General features: G+C 32.5%; 1 protein-coding gene across 2 annotated transcripts in view; it reads left to right on the top strand.

The window, feature by feature from the left end:
- The window catches only part of Zip (myosin heavy chain 10), a 47,090-nt gene that overhangs the window by 10,714 nt on the left and 16,730 nt on the right, over positions 1 to 19,646 (top strand). For both annotated transcript variants that reach the window (XM_076809796.1, XM_076809795.1), the window contains exons 2-3: positions 12,111 to 12,267; positions 13,489 to 13,607. In XM_076809796.1, the coding sequence (XP_076665911.1) occupies positions 12,111 to 12,267; positions 13,489 to 13,607 (276 nt within the window). The remainder of the gene's footprint in view (positions 1 to 12,110; positions 12,268 to 13,488; positions 13,608 to 19,646) is intronic.

Raw genomic sequence — 19,646 nt, 5'->3', positions numbered from 1 at the left:
CTAGTATCTTTATAAAAGGCAACTTTTGCCCACTATTAGAAGTCGTGAATAATAAAAATATATTTTGCCCCTATATTTCGTTCCACCCTACTGTACAGTTGTATGTACAGTGACTTCGATCGCTCGTGCAACTGACAGAAGCAAATTACACCGATCCGTATCCCGGAGTTTGATATTAATTCTTAAGAGCAGAATGCTTGGAAGACGAGTCATTTTAAGTCAGGCTTCTCGTGACGTCTGGAAGTTTTGTAAGCTAGAAAGTAAGCGGCATGTGGCTTTCCTGGTAAATGTGACGCATAATCATGGAAACATAATAAAACGCGGATACTCTCTCGACTTCTCTTCCTGGAGCATTCCATGTGCGTGCATAATAGCATGTATCGTGATCCGATGCGTGCGTCTAAAAGCCATGATAAATTGTGCAGAAAACGGTGCAGCGTAATATGGTACAATTACTGTAAGGATCTCCGTACGCGCAACCGACTTTAACGGTCAATAACTTGAAACGTCGACGACCAGCTATTACAAAAGGCAAACAATTATCTTACTCCTTTTTGATTTGTTTTATTTATGTGCTCCCGAATACAAAGCTCCAGTCGCTCAAATTAAGAATCAGCAAGTAATCTTAAGGGGGTCAGTCCACTGTGAAGTCGCGAAAAATTGTCAATTATTAGGATTTATTTTTTAGCAAACGGAATGTGCAACTTAAATAATGTTTTGTCCACTTATTAATACACTTATTGACAGTATAACAAAAATCTATTTTAAATTTTTAACAGTTTTTTTTAATTATATATCGCACTGATGTGAGCGCCTTGAGAAAGCGATGCAGTGCTGGTGCGGGTGATTCCGGGAGAACGACGAATTTGAAATAAAAAATTCAAAGTGTGTTGTAATCATTATGAGTGTGGTTATCGCCGGAACCAGGATTATTTTTACTGATAAAGAATTAACAAAATGGCGGAGGTTTGAAGTTTAAGCGTCGAAATACGGTGATTCTTTCAATCATTTTGCCTTGTAAAAATTATGAAATGGTTAATCCAAAAATGTTTCCGTAGTCCCGGTCATAGCCACTGATGTTCTGAATAACGTGTAAAAATTTCAGACTGATCGGTCTAATAGTTTTTTTGCAATCACCCGCAACAGTTGACAAAATGTTGTTTTGAGGTAATTGCGTTTTAAGTTTTAAAAGAAATTAAAAAAATTCTTTTAAAATTTTTCTAGTATAATATAAGAGTAGCTTAATAACTACCAAAAAGATTTATTGCATTATGTGCTGTATCTACGGAGAAAAAAATCTTTAAAAAAATTTCAAACCGTCACAGTGGACTGACCCCTTAACTCACGTGTCGATTACACATAAATTATACTATATATAAAAATATACCGCGTCTAGAAACATTCTGTCTTTATCATTACATAACATAACGTGAAAGTGTGGAGTTTTATGGAACAATAACAAAAGCACAACGGTTGCAAATATGTAACAGCAGTCGGTCTATTTAAGCAACAATTCGAATTGCAATTTGCAGATGGAATATAATTACACATATAACTTAACACTTTGTACGACTTCAAGTACTCTGTACTTTCTGTTCTTCGAAACTTATTCTTGATTGATCTTATTTCGTTTAAAATGCCCCCGTTAATTTTAAGAAGCTAATTGTGCTACGATATCTCTTTATCACTTTCATCGTTCTACCGTCGAGATTCTATTTGATTGTAACGAATAACCTCCGTTCCTGATTTTAAGTGTGACTCATTGTAGATACAAACGACGCGAATGTTTGTTCTACTTCGCATCGCGTGAATTTTAAGCGAGAAAAATTTCCAAAAAAAATTCGACGCAAATTACGCTGATGAAAAATCACGCGCAACGTAATGCAAAACGCTATCGTGGAATAGACATCACTGATTAATTAGTACTAAATAATAATATTCATCTTTAATAATTTAAGCGAAGCTGCTCGTGAAATTTAAATAAAAAATATACACGAACGCTGAAAAACAAAAATTTTTCTACTTCGTTAATTTTCATTTTTAATATTTGCAGCATTTCTTTCGTTGAAATTCTCACGTGCAAATACAAAGGGGCAGTCAAACTTTAAACTAAATAGTTGACGCGGTATTCAGGGGGGATTGGTAAATTGGCATTAAAAGTGACGTTACTTTCTTTTCAATTTTCCTTAAGAGGGAGTTAGAGCCGGTGGCTGTTAGTCAGCTATAACCAGGAATGTTAGGCAGGTCGACGACACGACACTCTCTGAGACCGGTTTTGGAGACCTTCGAGGAGAGAGTTCTGTTTAAAAAAAAAGAAGAAAGGGAACAAAACAGCGGTGGATCCCTACTTTGCATTGAGACTTTGTCCGACCTCGGTTAGGTTTATCTAGTTAAAAAGAGGAAAAAAAAGTCTCGACACAGTACTCTTTCTTCGTATCAGAAGTCAGGAACGGTGTAATGTGTGAACTTCAGCATTCACCGAGTGACTGGAAGGAATTCAGTTACCAAACAAAAAATTGTACTATTTGGAGCAACGCGTTTACTTAAAATAAAAAACGAATTTATTAAGGGGATTAGGCAGTCGAAAAATCGATTTTTTATTGCATCTTCCGGAAGGCCTATCTTTTCCGAATAAATTGCCGCTTGGTTTGTAGTAAAATTCGCAAAATTGTAGATTCGGCAGATAAAAACGTCGCCTTTGCCCAGAAACTTTAAACGCGTTTTTCTCGAATCTTTTTTTCTCTTGGTTTCGTTCCTGATTGCGAGCGAATGGACGTTCAGATCGACTTGAAAAAATTACAGGGTGTGTAAAACATGTGCCATTCCACGTGCAACCTCTGATATAGTCCATAGAAATTCGAGATTTTGATAAAAAAATTAAAGTCACCGGTTTTAGTAGCGCGCGAACAAGAACGAATTTTTCTCGAAAAAATCGCCGTTTTTCAGTCACCAATCGCATTGTTTTGATTTAATTTTTGCTTTTATAGGTCCCACTGGAAACTTTTAAGACCGATATTAAGACGAAACTACAGAAAAACGTTAAAATGTTTACCAGTCTGCAGCGCCATTTTTAAAGCACATATATATTTCATACCAATTATTTTTCAATCTGTATGGTAGTAATAAACATTGGGTAAAAGGATACATCTGGTAATGGATGGATTTGCTTTCATTTTTACAAATAAATAAATGACAGAGTCTCTTTCTCACGAAAAACGAATATCTAGTCCCCTTAAGAATTCCCTGGAAAAATACAACTGGTTCTGTATTACTGAAAGGTGGGAAACATTTCGGTGGCAATCATGTTTAATAAAAATCACAAGGCGCTAGTGGAAAATATTTTCAAATATTAGTAGCGACTTATCAGAAAAGTTATTGCAAAATGCGTGTTATTAATTAGCTGCTAAAATTCATAGCGACGTATTCAAGACTCTTGGAAACAATTAGCAGTGAAAAGGCAGTGCCTGGCTTTTCAGAATACATATGTATATCAGTACACAGCAGTTTTAGGTGTTTGCAGCTGTTTCGTTATACAAATTGGCATCTAAAGTCAGAAGAAGACGAGTTTAAAAACGGAGACTTTTTAAATTTGTATTTTAGTGTTAAAAAAAGATGAATATGAATATCATTAATATGTGGATATTGTTTTATACAGAATGCGCAATAATATCAGGTACAGTGCAAAATTTTGTATGCAAAAATCAATCGAAATTCGAGGCTTCGTTTACGAGAAAATTTATTTTGAATATACACGTGACATGCCACAGTTTCAATTAAAATTCTGCTTGATAAATTTCCTTGAAGAGGTGTATAATATTTTTTTTATGGTTTTTAAAGTAACGAAGAACGAACAAAATATTCAATCGTCGTCGATAATGTCGTACATATTAAGTAGAAACGAAACTTACGAAATTGAGACTTCTTATTACGCGTGTAGTCAATCACAAGAATATCTACGTCTGTTTTTTTTTTTTTTTTAAATTATCGCTTTATTTTTGGACTTCGAATCGACCTCGTTTCGTACGTATGATGTATTGCGGGATTTGTGGGGCATCCCGTTTATTAATAAACGATTGTCACATTATTGAAATTTATGAACGAATTTCGTAAAAATTAGAAGCATCGTTAGCGCGGTGTAAAATAATTCTCAAACTCTATCGCCGTTTTTAAATATTTCTCTCATAATATTTTTGAAACGTGAAAATTAAGTCCCATGTTATTCGAAGTTATATTTTAAAATAAAATACCGCACCCGAAAGGAACTTGTTTATGGTTATATAAAACAGGATAAATGAATTAATAAAATGCAAACGTGCTCATCCATTAAATCTGCATAATTGGTTGATATATAAAATAATAACGAGAAGAGAAAAATTGCAACACTCGAATACCAATGACATTTATTTATATCTACAATCTCGAATAAATTTTTGTATTTTTCTGGTAAGAAAGTTAAATATTCTAATTTATCACGTACCTTGTATTATTACAAAAAAAATCGTAATTATTTCGCAGAATAAAATGCAACTTTTTATAACCGCTTAAAAATAGAATACACTATAATTAGAATTTCTGTCTAAAATTAGATATTAACAAAAGGTTAAGAAATTTGTAAAGTCGACACTAGAGCAACCGCTATGAATATTTTCTTCTTATTTAATGTAGAATATAATAGAAGCGTAGAAAGTGAAACTATTATTATAAAATTAATTAGAAATTCAGTTTACCAACTTAGACAACCGAAAATTGTACATCGAACTTTGGGTGCTTGGGGTCACGAGCGACCCCAGGGTACCAGTTAAGGGTTAAGAATGCAGAATGACAATTACGTTCGAGATAAAATTGTTTAAATTCAACGAAGACACACAACGGTTCGAATTGCGATTTGTTTTGATGAAACACCGTGGAGTCTGCCTCCAGATTAGAATATTAATTAATATGCGTATTTATAATCCACGCAAAAATTGTTTTAATGGTCAGAGTAAGAAAGTCCGTAGCTTAGGCTGCATTTCCGTGGAAATCAGTGATCCCGTGATCCGTTGTTATCAGCCAGCAATTTGAGGACGTCGCGATACACGTATTATATCGTTCCTGTAGAAGGACCACGTTGTACGACAATAAGATGCTTTGTGCCGATTGTAATTGAGTCATCGTTTCACTATTTCAGTGAACACGCTGCCAACCTACCGCTATCCCCTTATCAGCGGCTGAAACGGGGCAGAGTTATTTAACCTCTTATCGAGCAACTACCGGTACCATTGTTATCGTACAATGAATTCTTGCAACAATTTTGTTCGCAGTAAAAGCAGCTGCTTCTAAACAACTTTTCCTCTGTCCTACGTATCGGACACTTTTAGCATTGTTCTCTTCACGTTTGCGTCGCAGTAGAATGAACAGAGCGATGAAGTTCTAAAACACGAAGACTCGTAAGCTAGACGAACTTATTAAGAAAAATTTCTTCCCAATGTTGACCGCATTTGGGGTGATAGTACTTCTAAAAAAAAATGGAATTCTTTAATATTAGGTTGGCAAGGATTAAATTTGTAGTTAAGAATATTGCTAACTTTAACAGCTTATTATTTGACATTAATATTAATAATATTAATATCAAATTAATTTTACTCAACTTAATATTTTACCGTTCTGCTTTTTGGTTAGAAAGTTACATATCTCGCCTGTTTAAAGAAATCATTGTAAGCACTATAAAATATTAAAAACTTTTTTTTTAAATTAATTTTGTTGAAAATGGAACGGTCGGAAATTCGCACTGTTATGGAGTTCTTACGTGGAGCTAAGGCATCGCAGACCGCGTGAAACATTAATAGTGTATTTGGCTCTCGTGTTACTGCACAGCAGACAGTGTCAAATTGGTTCGCCAAAGGGTTTATCAGGGTAAGCATGGGCAAACGGCCCTCATGCCGATTCTTGGAGTTGTTATTTTTTAAACAATGCTCCATGCCTGAAACACCATTATGTAAAGTTTTAGATCGCTACCCCCCTGTTTAAGGATAATACGGGGGTAAACGCCCTTAGCGTTATTATTTTTTTTCTCGGTTGCTACTTAAGATATTTAAATGAAAAAAAAAACGAGAAATAGCTACATACTAACTGCATCTCATATATTTTTCTGAAATTTATAAATCAATTATTAAGGGTAGAAAAAAATAATTAATTTTTTGGGGGTGGTTTATGGAAACAACCCTTTGAGTGACCACCTCCAAAAAAATTAAGAATAATGCTCTATTATCGAGTTATTATATATAAAAATCTGAAGATAGTCGAGATGGTGGAACATAGTTAAATAATTTAATGAAGATCAATATATTATAAATAGGTGGGGTTTTGTGACGAGAAAGAGTATTTGTCGCGAGCCTGAGGATATTCGATCAGCTACAGGTACATTATGTGGGTAATACCTGAGCAAAAGGATTTTTTCCAATTCGTATTATTTTCAGAGCTACAGGGTGTCACTGACAAGGGATGATCCCGAACCGGAAAATTCCAAAAATTCTGAAACTATGTCAATATGTAGGGGATTTCCTCGTGATTACAAGGCAATTTTTGTTTGCTACTCAAATTCACCCGAAGGGGGTGAAATTCACCCCTGATAATTCGGCTATTTTCCGATTTTGTGTTATAACTCGCGAACTGTAAGAGATAGAAAAAAGGTTTCAAGACAAAAGTTACTTCTTTTAATTAGATCTATCATTTGGTAAAAAAATTATTTTACAGTTCCCGAGTTATCACACAAAATTGGAAAAATAACCGAATTTTCAGAGGTCAATTACACCCTCTTAGAGTGAATTTGGGCAGCAAACATAAATTGCGTCGTAATCAGGAGGAATTTTCCTAGTTCGGGATGTTCTCTTATGAGCGGGACGAGCGACGCATAACAGTTTTATTCCTGCAAGTGTATTTCGGCAAATTTCGGCGGATTGTTCTTTCTGGGGGTGGCGGTGGTGGTGAGGGGAGGGTGCCTTTCTGTTTTTTTTTTAAACACAAAAATCAACCATTTGGTTACAAAGAGACCGTTACTCTCCTAGGTCACCTTTCTGTCTGAATTATCCGCAAAACTTTAAACGCGTTTTTCTCGAAAGCATGTTTTTCGAAACGGTGACCATGATATTTCAAGATCGGCTGGACCAACTCTGTCCAAGTTTTGCATATATTATCAGCACACGTGTGGCTATCGTCCATACCAGAATTATGATAAAATATTTTGTTTCCAAACTTTCACAGACCTTTAAAGTTGAAAAGCTGTGCGAAAATCGAAACTGAATTTTCAAACCGCCGCCATTTGCTTAATTTTCAATATTTTTCTATCATTCTGGTAGGAACGATAGCCACAGGCATACAGTTAAAGAACCTCTTTTCATTTTTCGTTATAGATCACTAGAACGAGCCCAATCATGGTCACCGTGGCACCATGTTTTTTCCCCCCACCATTACTTTAAAGCAGTCAACTGCGTTTGATTTTAATTTTTTTCTATTGACAAAATTTGTAAAAATACCTGAAACATCAATAAACATATAGCAATAAACTAGATAATAATAAAATCGACGGGTTCTTTGTGAAAAAAATTCCGAAACAACGCGACGAAAACGCCCTTAATTAAAATCTAAAACACGCAAAGAAAAAATTGTAGGAATTCCCCTTGGTGATTTCCTCCTCGACATTCTCTCGCGGTTACACACGGGCATGAACTTGTGTAAAGTGTAAACCGATCCGCTTGCTCATCTTTCCGTAATGGTGACGCATGCCGTCGTCTTTTCGTTCCGTTTAACTCGTAAGTTATTCATCCAGGCGAGAAAAAAACCTTTGGATAAAACCCGGCGCGCCTTGCGGAATATGATTCGCCACGGGCAAATGTCCCGCCAGGGTGGGTACGGTTTTCGCGGGGAATAGGGAAATATTGTGCTCGGAGCGAGGGGACCGCGTTACGCGAGGCGTGGATCTGAGAGAAAAAGAAAAAATAAAACCAATGCCCCCGCTGCTCTCGCATTCATTCGTTTACGCTACGAAGCGTGGTCGTTTATCAATTTATGGAGTTATTGATGGTTAAAGTGCAGCGCGTGCGTAGCAAATCACTTGAAATGCGTGCGCCTAGCAGCTCGAGCAATAAGTGCTTCGCGCGCAATTTGTGCGCGCTGTAATTGGAGAAGGACGAAGTGAAGTAAAAGTCAACCGACGAGCAGCCACGAAACGAATGAAAATACGAAATTCCAAGCTTCCGCGAGAATTGGGTGGACAGCGCAGCGTCTCGTATGATTGTTGTGCTCGGGTAATTGATGTTATCAGCGTCTGTTAATTAACTTTTTATGTATCAGTGGTCAATCGATAATCGAATGCAAACAGACCTCAATAGGATAGTATTCTTGTTAAACCAGTTGCGGCTAGTTGTCTCTCTCCGTTCCCTGCTCAACGTTACTTTATTTAGGCGTTTTATCCTTGAATGCTGTTTTGTTTGGCCTGGCGCAGATATCGTTCGTCTCGTTTAATTGATTCGATAAGGTATAGGAAAATTGTATTTTTTTTTTTAGTGGATCTTATTTATCCCATGTGGAGCAACAACATTTAATATAATACTTTTGTCGTTGTTTGATAGATTATCACATTATTGACCCAGTGGATTGATTCTCTTGCGTTCGATTAAGGGGACCTAGCGGTCTAGAGCCCCCAAAATAGGTGATCTTTAGGAATTAATTAAAGGAAAACTAGTATATATAATTTAAGGGGACTTTTTGCATTGTATTAAGGATGTCTTAAGTTATGGAAATATATTTTTTGTTTTGTAATTAATCATTGCAGACGGCACTGGGGAGTCGTTAAAGTCGAGGGGTTAAAAAATTCATCCAAATCGGTGGCACCTAAGTAGTATCCCTGAAGACCTGTTATCTCCGAAAGTTATCATCTGATTCGACTGAAACTTTTTTATTTTGAAGAATATACTTCTGGCTAGGGAGGATACCAGAAAAAATGCAAAAAATTGAAAATTTATAATTTTCAAAGGCGTTGAAAGGATGAAAACTATAGGGAAAAAGTGATTTCAAAATTCAAGCGTCGTTATTTTCTAAAAAAAAAATATTATTTCTGTAATTTCTTCTGGTTTCCCCCTAGCCAGAAGTATATTCTTCAAAATAAAAAAAGTTTTAGTCGAATCGGATAATAACTTTTGGAAATACAGGTCCCACCGTTTTCAGAACACTGTTTCGAGAAAAACGCGTTTAAAGTTTTACGTGAGTGCCGAGTGGCCGGGTTTTACCCATGCATTTGTCGCTACTCAAATGCCTATAACTTCGGGAATTTACAAATTTCAAAAAATCCTTTTAATCACGTATTCCTAAAAGGTTGAACATTCGAAAAAATGAAATAAAAAGAAATCGACTTTTACACCGAAAAGTCCCCTTAACCAATTTATCCTTGGTTACAAATCTGTGGACAGCTTTTTTCTTAGCGGGAGTATTTTCTTTCTAAATTCCTTTAAAAACAGAATGAGACTTTTAAGAGAGTATTAAGATTCTGTATAAAAAATGATAACGAAACGTCTTTTTACATTTCTTTATATTTTCTATCATTGGGAAATTAATTGCCGTCTGGTTTAATATCATTTTGTTTGTCATTTATTTTAAAGTAGAACCAATATATTTTTCCAATAACTATGAGAATTTTATTTGAATAAAATAATGAAAGTGAATGTACAATTGTGTCCAAGTATTAAAAAGAATTTTTCATTTTATTTTATCTAGAAAGGACACTGAAATATTTGATTTATCTTGCAGTTTAGAAAACACTTCAAAGTCTTTACTTTTGATCGTTAACACTGTCACAATTTTAATTGATATATACTTGGCTCGTTAACCATTGATCCGTTATCTAGCCAGCTATAACGATTGAAATATTTGCTTAGTGTTATTTGTCGTTATGGAGGTCAGTTATTAAATTGCAATATCGTCTGAGAATTTACCAAGAAACTGAATAAACTTTATATTTCATGCGGAGCATTGCAAATAAAGTGTGGAGAGCTGTTATCCCATAATTTGATTAATTAAGAAATTCCTTTTAATGGTTTCCCTCTTTGATAAAGAAAATTGTTATAGAAGATATATGGTAACAGATTTCGCAACTACTATTTACGAAACTTGTTTAACCGTCGATGCAAGTTCTTGTGTTTCGATTTAAAATCACAGTTAACAAAAAATTCTGCAACTGGAATGTACTCAATATTTAGATATGAAATTATAATAATTGAAGACATATGTATCACGTGTCAAGCTCTGATTATGTTAAATTCTAATATTTGTTCTATTTTCACTAGTAAAAGTATACAAAAAAACGCGTGACTTTACATAACAGACGCAAAACGTGTTAATATCCAGTTAATTAATACGTACTTCATTCATCAATAGATGTTAACTTTACAAAATCAGTTATTTTCAATTATCTTTCATATTATGAGTGAAACAAGTGGTAATAACCACTTTATTGTGTTAAGTGCGTAATTATTTTTCAAAGGAATAACAGTATCCAGTACACTTGCTACTAGAAGTAGCGAAATTTGGAATTATTCGCCTGTTAACTGGTCCATTCTCATTTTCAAAAATGATATTCTAAAATTTAAAGTTGGGATCATAAATGGTCCTTTGATTAGATCTTTACTAACAAATCAGTAGCAACTATCTTCAAAGTATAGCAGATCCATAAAAAACTTCAGAAAAGTAAAAAAATTACACCAAGTACATGAAATCAAATAAATCACAAAAAATAGAAGATAATAATAATTATAAAATAAAAAAAGATGTAAAATCAAAATGAGCTGCACGTACATAAAGGTAATGATAAATACAATTAAATATTTTAATACGAATAAACATTTGAGTATTCGAATGTTATTATTCGAATATATAAGTATTTGAATACTATTCTGGTGTATTCGAATTATAACATTCGAATACTCAAATATTCGAATAGTATTCGGACACTTAAATATTCGAATAGTATTCGAATACTTAAATATTCGAATAGTGTTTAGATACTTGGATATTCGAATTATATGATCTAGATTAGGGCTGGGACTATTCGAATAATTTAATATTCGAATATTTTACAAGTATTCGAATGCTACAAATAAACTTCGAATATTTGAGTATTCGAATGCTACGAATAAACTTCGAATATTGGAGTATTCGAATGCTACGAATAAACTTCGAATATTTCAGTTGAATTCGAATGTTATTATTCGAATATTGATGTATTCGAATAGTATGGTGTGAAGTGGGTCAAAATTAGCTTACAGGATTTCACCCTGACAAATGAACCTAAAGAACCTGATTTATAATTCACACCATACTATTCGAATACTTACATATTCGAATAGTATTCGAATTATATTCGCCAAACAATTGAGCAACTGAAGTATTCGAATACCGAAAATTTCGACAAATAGTCCCAGCCCTACTACGAACTATATGTTACTATATCGCAGTATTGTTATTTTCTGATACAAATGCATATTTAACCCGGCGGGAGGCGCACCCCATATTGTAATACAGGTTGTCGCTACCGGGTGAAAAATACCCCAAATTGAAACGTAAAAAAAGCACGGTTTCAGAATATATATTTTTTTTAACTTTGTAATTTTTATATTAAAGTACAGTGTTTTAAGAATCAAACAAAATTGATGAAATATCTTAAAATCTTTATTAAAGTTCTTTAATAAATTGTAACAAAAACTCAAACAGTGTTACTACAATCAACAACAAATAAAAAATAAATAAAAATACTTAAATTACTTATATTTTTTTATACGCAGATCTACGTACCTACAGAATCGGCTAATGCCAAACATTCGACTCGATTTTCTCGCACCAACAATTATAAATATATTATTACACGCGACCTTTACTAACTATATGTAAACAAAAATTAAACCAAATCAATGACTCGAGCTTTCTGCACTACCCCTGTTTGATTAAACACGATTGATAAATTTCTCGTCCGCCAAGATCGTTAAGGATGCTGCGAGGGGAGGGGAGTCAGAGCAAAGAACTTGCAATCATCGACTTTTATGTTCGATTTGATATGTCCAGCGGGTGCGCTTATGTGATTGCAGACGTACTCAGGGCTGTTCTGCGTGGTGGTAAATCCATACAAGAGGCTGTCAATTTACACGGAAAAGATAATGGAGAGGTATAAGGGTATCAAGAGACACGAGGTTCCACCCCATGTTTTTGCCATCACGGACACTGCATATCGTTCCATGCTTCAAGGTAATTGGCCCGTCTGTTTGTTCATTCATTTACTCCTTTATGCAGTCATGGTGATATTCGACTCGTTTGGCGTTTCAATTAATTCGTCCATTCGTTCGTTTAGCCCCCATTCCATCTATTGATTCATCCAATTTCGTTTGTCATTCGTATAGACTTACCTATCAACTTATCATGTTTATTTAGTTGCGTTCAACAAAGTAAATTTTGACTCGTGGGCGGCTGATTTTGTGGTTTTATAAGGGCAAAGTATTTTCTCAAGTTTTAACTAAAAAATTTGCAATTGTCTTCGAAGTATACAGTATACGTAGTAATTAGGTCATCCACGGAGGTTAATAATCAATTGTTCCACGCACGGACCGATTTGCAGCTAAAATGTTTTATCACGCGACATCAAATGTATCTGGATGACCGCGAAAGTCTGACGTGCAGCATTAGGGTTTCTAGGTTTTTAAAAATCGGGTTTAAAAACCAGTTTTTATTTATGAATTTGTAAAATTGGAAAACCGGGTTTTGAATTTAAAAAAAAAAAACGGTTTTATATATTAGAATTAATATGCAGAAATGAATTAATTATTTAATTAGAAACGTTAACATTTTTACTTGAAACTCGCCTCGGACACAAGCATATTGTAGTATGTAACAGTCTACTCATTACTGTAAAACTGTATTCGTGAGTTCATATTTTCTGAAGAAAAATACTAAATGGAATAAAGATTTATAATTTGCTACCACTGTAAAAAATTTATAGTTTGTTCGAATTTTATTTTTTTTTTTCATTTGGTTTTGTACGCAGTCTATTTTATTCTGTTATATTTTTGTAGATCCCTAAATATTAAATGAACTCATAAATTGCACGGATTTTAGTTAATTTAATTTTTACTTATTTATTTGGTTTTGTATAGATACAGTATATTTTATTCTGTTATATTTTTTGTAATTCCATAAATATTAAGGAAACTGAACATTTTTAAAATAAGTACAAATATTTATTTACTATTTTAATTATATATTTTTTTTGACAATTCGAAAACCGTTTTTTTTTTTCAAAATTCGTTTTTTGTACAAACCCTATGCGGCATATTAAATTGCCAGAAAATGAAGCACACGCAGGGTTTAATGTATTTAATTGTTCATACAATTAATAATACCACCTATAAGTAGTTTATATAATTTTTCTCTTTTTTTAACCTCGACATATTTCTCGTAATATTCTGTTTATAGACCGCGAGGACCAGTCGATTTTATGCACCGGTGAATCTGGCGCAGGTAAAACTGAAAACACGAAGAAAGTGATCCAATATTTGGCGTACGTCGCCGCTTCGAAACCAAAATCTAACGCGGTAAGTTAATAACTGAATGCCTCTATTTCCCTCTCTTTTTTCTTTTTCATTTTTTTTTTTAGAAGATATAAATTTCATTGCAAGTTTGGGGTTTATCGTGGTGAGAGTCTCTTTTTTTCATAGAGTTGAATTTATCATTGTGATGGAAAAATAAGAATACCATTTGTACAATAAGACGAGGACTGTTCTAGCTTTACTGAATTGTATATACTTTCTCTCATAGTGGAAGACACGTTTGCACATTTTTAAAAATATTTCTCTTTGCACTGGTCCTCTTTCCTATGTATGCAAAATAGTCTGAATCCACGCGTTTGCCAATCAATCGATAGATGAACATATTCACGTAAAGATAGAATTTCCTTCCCTGAGATGTCTCTTCCATAAGTTAGAATTTAAAAGAATATTTGTTTTCTCTGCTATATCTACGTTCGTCGTAAACAAAACGAAGAATTGATTTGAGAAACATTTATGCAATAATCCATCGCATAAATATTGAAAAGAAAGACACTCGAAGGTATTTGTAATAATTAAACTTATTAATAAAAGAAAGAGATGTTATATATTTTCCTAAAACTATGCTGTTAAAAATATATATATATTTCTGTGCAGGACCAGCAAATTAATTAATCAAATAATAACCATTTTCGTTCTAGTATTTAATTATTGAGTTATTGAAGTTATATTTTTTGTGCTGGAAATTAAAAATGCAAGCTAAAGATCATTTCTACGTTCTTTTTCAGTTGCTTATTATTAAACCAAAATCTTAGCTATTACACACAGAAATTATTCTAAATAAATATTTTCTATTTTATATCTTCTCTGTTTTACAAAACATGTTTTTCGAAACGTTGAACCAATAAAAATACAATCTCCATCGCCATATGATGATTTCGCAAAGAAACTATTTATTTTAACAATTACTTCACCACCTCATCAAAAGTTAAAACACATAATTAATTATTATGTTGCAAAATCCTCAAGAACTCTTGTAAAAATCCAGTAACGTAGCTTTTCGAATTGTTAAATGAAACATATAGGGTGTCCAGTAATTGATTTCAGTTTGATCTTCAGATTGATTTTCACAAAAATTTGTCGCAACAAGAGGCTTCGTTTTCGAGACAAATAATTTCCTGAATATTTATCGAGTAGGTACACGCGTACTTCACTTCGATATCTGCCAGTATTAAGACTTGTTTTGGTTTAGCACTGCTGGCTTACTTCCAGGCATTATCATTTAATCGGTATGATAGAATTATCAGTATGTTAGAGGATATCATGTAATAGATGACATACTGATATAATTCTCACATTAGAATCTCACGTTTCTTGCAGTTTTTAAGCTAAAATATTAAGCTTAACAAAAATATCTGATTCCTTAAGTAATTTTTAAATTAAAATTTGTGATCATTGAACACATAAATATGAGCACACACGAGTAATTTATAGAGAAGAAATATTCAAAGTCATACTCCTCGATAACGGGACCTTCTATAAAAAAGATTTTTTTTCTACATTTGCCATTTGTTTTTTTCATATAGAATTATCAGTTTCTCGATTTTATCGACAGTTACATGACGCTGGACACAGACTGCACTGGTAAAAACTTTGGTTCGTCCAACTTAAACATTATTTAATATAAGGACATTGACTATCACTAAATAACAAACTTGTTTTCTGAATTTATTTTTTATACTGTATAATATATTCCAAATTATGTAGCAGTCCAGTAACGAAGCAAAAATTTACCCTAATGTTGCTCGAATTACGAGCGAAGTAGTTACTCTGACCAATCATTATAAAAATTGAAATTAAAACAGAAGTTTGATTATAAAGTAGATCATAATGATCTTTGTAAATTTGATCCAGTGCATGAATGTTTCTGTACATACTCTTCCTTTTCTTTTTTCCGTGCATGATGCTTCATCGATTTCGTAAAATTATAGGTAAATTTAAGTAGATCAAAGTAAACAGAAATACGTGATGCGAAAGGAAAATATTAGGCGTGAAGCATATTAAATAAGAAGCAAATGACACGAAATCAAATTTGCGAATGTGATAGAATTTTAAGAAATTGTTCGAAAGGCTGCGTCTTACTATTAAACGAACCAAGTTACATTCACACTTTACGATGGTAATTTTTATTCCAATTAACCTTGAGGGATCGAATACCTAAATATCTTTATTCTGTATAGATAGATGAAAACACTCTTTAAGACAGTGTTAAATTGTTCGAACAAAAAAACAAAATGATAAAAAGGAAAATCGTTTTTTAATTACATTTTTTGCAAGATATGAAGGTCATCGAAGTTTCTCTTACAGAGAAACATATATTTTTTTCCTATACTCTTATAGGGAATAATAAGACAAAGAATAAATACTTTATTCGCAGCCATTGTAATTTGAAAGTCACCAAACTTTATTTTGTAATTAGATTTTCATTTGAAGGTAAATTAAATTCATCTGTTAATTTCTAAACAACTCGCATTGTTTATCAACATCCTACTGTGTACCTATATACATATATTTCTAAAAATAAAATGGATTATGGAGGGTTAAAATAAAATAACTTGAATCATTTAAACTGAAACTGAATTTTGATAACATCCCTAGTAGCACAAAATATTGAATACACATACATCCAATATTAAAAAGAGGTTCAATCTCTTTTTGATAATTAAATATACACACAATATTTATTCTAGATTAAGAAGCAAATATTTTTTCCAAATGTACTGGAAATATACATTTTATATTAGAAAACAATATTTTTGTCCAAATATAAATAAAATATTGATTTAATATTAGAAACAATATATTTTTCCCGAATGTTTGGGAAATATTCATTTTATATTATAAAAAATATATTTTTTCAAATATAAACTAAATATTTACTTTAAATTTGTTAAATATTAATTTTACATTTTCCGAATATTTCTTTTATATTCCACGAATATTTAGTTGACATTTTCAAAACATTTATTTCATATTTTCAGTATTTGCATATAATATTGGGAATCAACATTTTTGTCATATTAAAAAGTGTGGTCAAAAAAATATTTCTTTAATATTTGGAAAAAATATTTAACCAATATTTTGTGCTACTAAGGATATATTTCCTGTCGGTCGTTAACATCAGAATTTGCCACAATAATCATGATAATCTTCAGAGTTTTGTGCAAGAGGTTGCACCTATACTATCGTTAAACGATAACGAATGACGGGCTTCCGTCCTCTATTTCCGCGTTTAGATAAAATTGGCGGGGAACAATGGAGATAAATATACAAACGTTCTGAAAGAGAAAACGAAGACATTACCCTCATTAGCAAGACGGAATGATGTGAATAGCTTCGACAGTCTTAAGATTTTATCTCAACTCAGGTAGTCGAACAAATCCTAAGTAGTAACCAAAATTCAACAACTCTCACCATAATGAAAGTACAAACAAAACCATTACCATAATTATCTCGTCAAACTATACAATTTTTACAGAGTTTCAAAAGATATTCCAACGAACCAATTCAATTTATTTGATTCATAAAGGCTTGCAGCTCCAGAGGAAAAAGTTAGCATTGCATTGCAAGAGTTATTTCGCGTGAATGAAATATGCAACGCTGGTTACGTATTGAGTTACTCGTTAAGGGGTCTAGGCAGTCAGATCGCTCGAAAATCAAGTATTTTTTGCGAATTAATTACAACGAGATGAATACAAATTGTGACTAGTACTTTTGGGTAATGTTTGTTAATACTATAAACAGTAAAAAAAAAATTATTTGAATAATAAATACGTATGTATGGCAGCGCTACAGTTGCCTGATATATAGCTGTTTTTTCTGGAGCCACTGTAATTTTGCAGTGATTCTGGCCGTAAGAAATTGAATTGTGAAATTTCCTCTGAAATTGATACTTTGCCATGGCCCCCATTCTGCCCTGAACCTATTAAAAAAGAAAAAGAAATCAAAATTATAAGAAATTTTTAAAAAATGTGATTTTTCGCCAGGGAAGAAGAGCCATTTTATTTATTATTTTTTTTTTTATTAAAATAGGAGTTTTCACAGACTTATGCTTAGGTCCAGGTTGTAACTAGACATGTTTCACAGATGTGAATTTTTTTTTTAATAGATTTGTACGTCCGTTTTTTTTGCAATCACTGCAAATCGAAGAAGGAATATGATTCCAAGACAAAAGCGTTTAAAGTTTCGGAAGAGGAATTAGTATACTTCAAATTTTAACATAAACCACACGGCATTTTACTTGAGAAGGGTGTTAGGGTAAACCAACCAGTGAATGACCGAATTGTTGGATCTATGGACCTTTGAAATTAATACTTGAATATATTTACGTATAACAACAAAACAGCTGTTGAAATTGCATTTAAATTTATTTTTCTTGAAATTTCTATAAAAATGAATACTTCCCTAGTAGCACAAAATATTGGTTAAATATCTTTTCCAAATATTATAAAAATATTTCTTTGGCCACACTTTTTAATATGACAAAAATATTGATTACAAATATTATATACACATACTGAAAATGTGAAATAAATGTTTTGAAAATATGAACTAAATATTCGTGGAATATAAAAGAAATATTCAGAAAGTGTAAAGCAAATATTCTGAAAATGTGAAAATAATATTCAGAGTTCCGATATAAATATTCTGGAAATGTAAAATATATATTTAAAAAATGTAAAGTAAATATTCAGAAAATGTGAAATAAGTATTCATGAAATATTAAATTAATATTTAAAAAATGTAAAGTAAATATTTACTTTATATTTGAAAAAAATTATTTTTTTTTTATAATTTTGTTTCTACCATTAAATAAATATTTACTTTATATTTGAAATATATGTATTTTTCATAATATAAAATGAATATTTCCCGAATATTCGGGAAAAAATATTTTGTTTCTAATATTAAATAAATATTTTACTCATATTTGGACAAAAATATTTTGTTTCTAATATTAAATTAATATTTTATTTATATTTGGACAAAAATATTGTTTTCTAATATAAAATGAATATTTCCAGTACATTTGGAAAAAAATATTTGCTTCTTAATCTAGAATAAATATTGTATGTATATTTAAATATTAGAAACCTATTGAACCTCGTTTCAATATTGGATATATGTGTATTCAATATTTTGTGCTACTAGAGTCATTCTTATCATAATTAAAAAAAAAAACAATTATAAAATGCAAAACGTGTAGAAGCCCAGTAAATGACCGCATACTTTTAATAAGAACTGTACTTATTAATGTTTGCTAAATACACGTAACTAAAAACATAGGATATTAAAAGTGCAACTAGACTCCATTTATAAACATATAATAATATTTAAATTTATAATTGACATTTCTTTGCCTAATGGTCATTCACTGGCATGCGTTCAATTACTAGTTGCTTCACCTACTTTCGAAAAATGCAACAAACAAAAAATCGAGTTTCTGACTGCCTATTTAGTCGCCTTGAGGAGATTAACGCGTTAATTTCTTGTCAACTCCGACGACTGTTTTATTAACTAGGTAGCTTGCGAGCGTACGTGATTATGACAAAATGAACGCGCAACAAGTGCGTGAATCGTTGGTGAAATCGATCGGCACTGGAACACTGTGCTCCGGTCGCGATAGATCACGATAGGCCATCGTAGATCGCTGGCTCTCGAAGGATCTTTCCTTTTTCAGTGAAACGATCCACTTATCGGCCTAACTGGGCTTTGAGTCACTCTCGTCGGACTGTTCTGACTCACCGTTTGCTTCGAAACTTGTGCTCTTATACAGGAAAATATTAACGACGCTCCCTTTTCGCGTCCATTTCATAATTCGATATTAACGACTGCGCGTGGATCGTTTACGAGGCGAGATTCTTTGGAATGAAAGCCGCGGCAGCCTTTGCGACACCCGAACTGCAAGAAACTTGAAATCCACCAATGCAATTACACGCTCACTGAAATTAATTCGCTTTATCAATCCTCCTACCAGAACTAGGGTGTGTCAATTTTTTCAATGTTTCAATTTTAAAAACAAACAGT

This window comes from Andrena cerasifolii, chromosome 4 (genome assembly GCF_050908995.1).
Source record: "Andrena cerasifolii isolate SP2316 chromosome 4, iyAndCera1_principal, whole genome shotgun sequence".
Taxonomy (NCBI): domain Eukaryota; kingdom Metazoa; phylum Arthropoda; class Insecta; order Hymenoptera; family Andrenidae; genus Andrena; species Andrena cerasifolii.
This window is presented reverse-complemented; position numbering and strand designations above follow the sequence as displayed.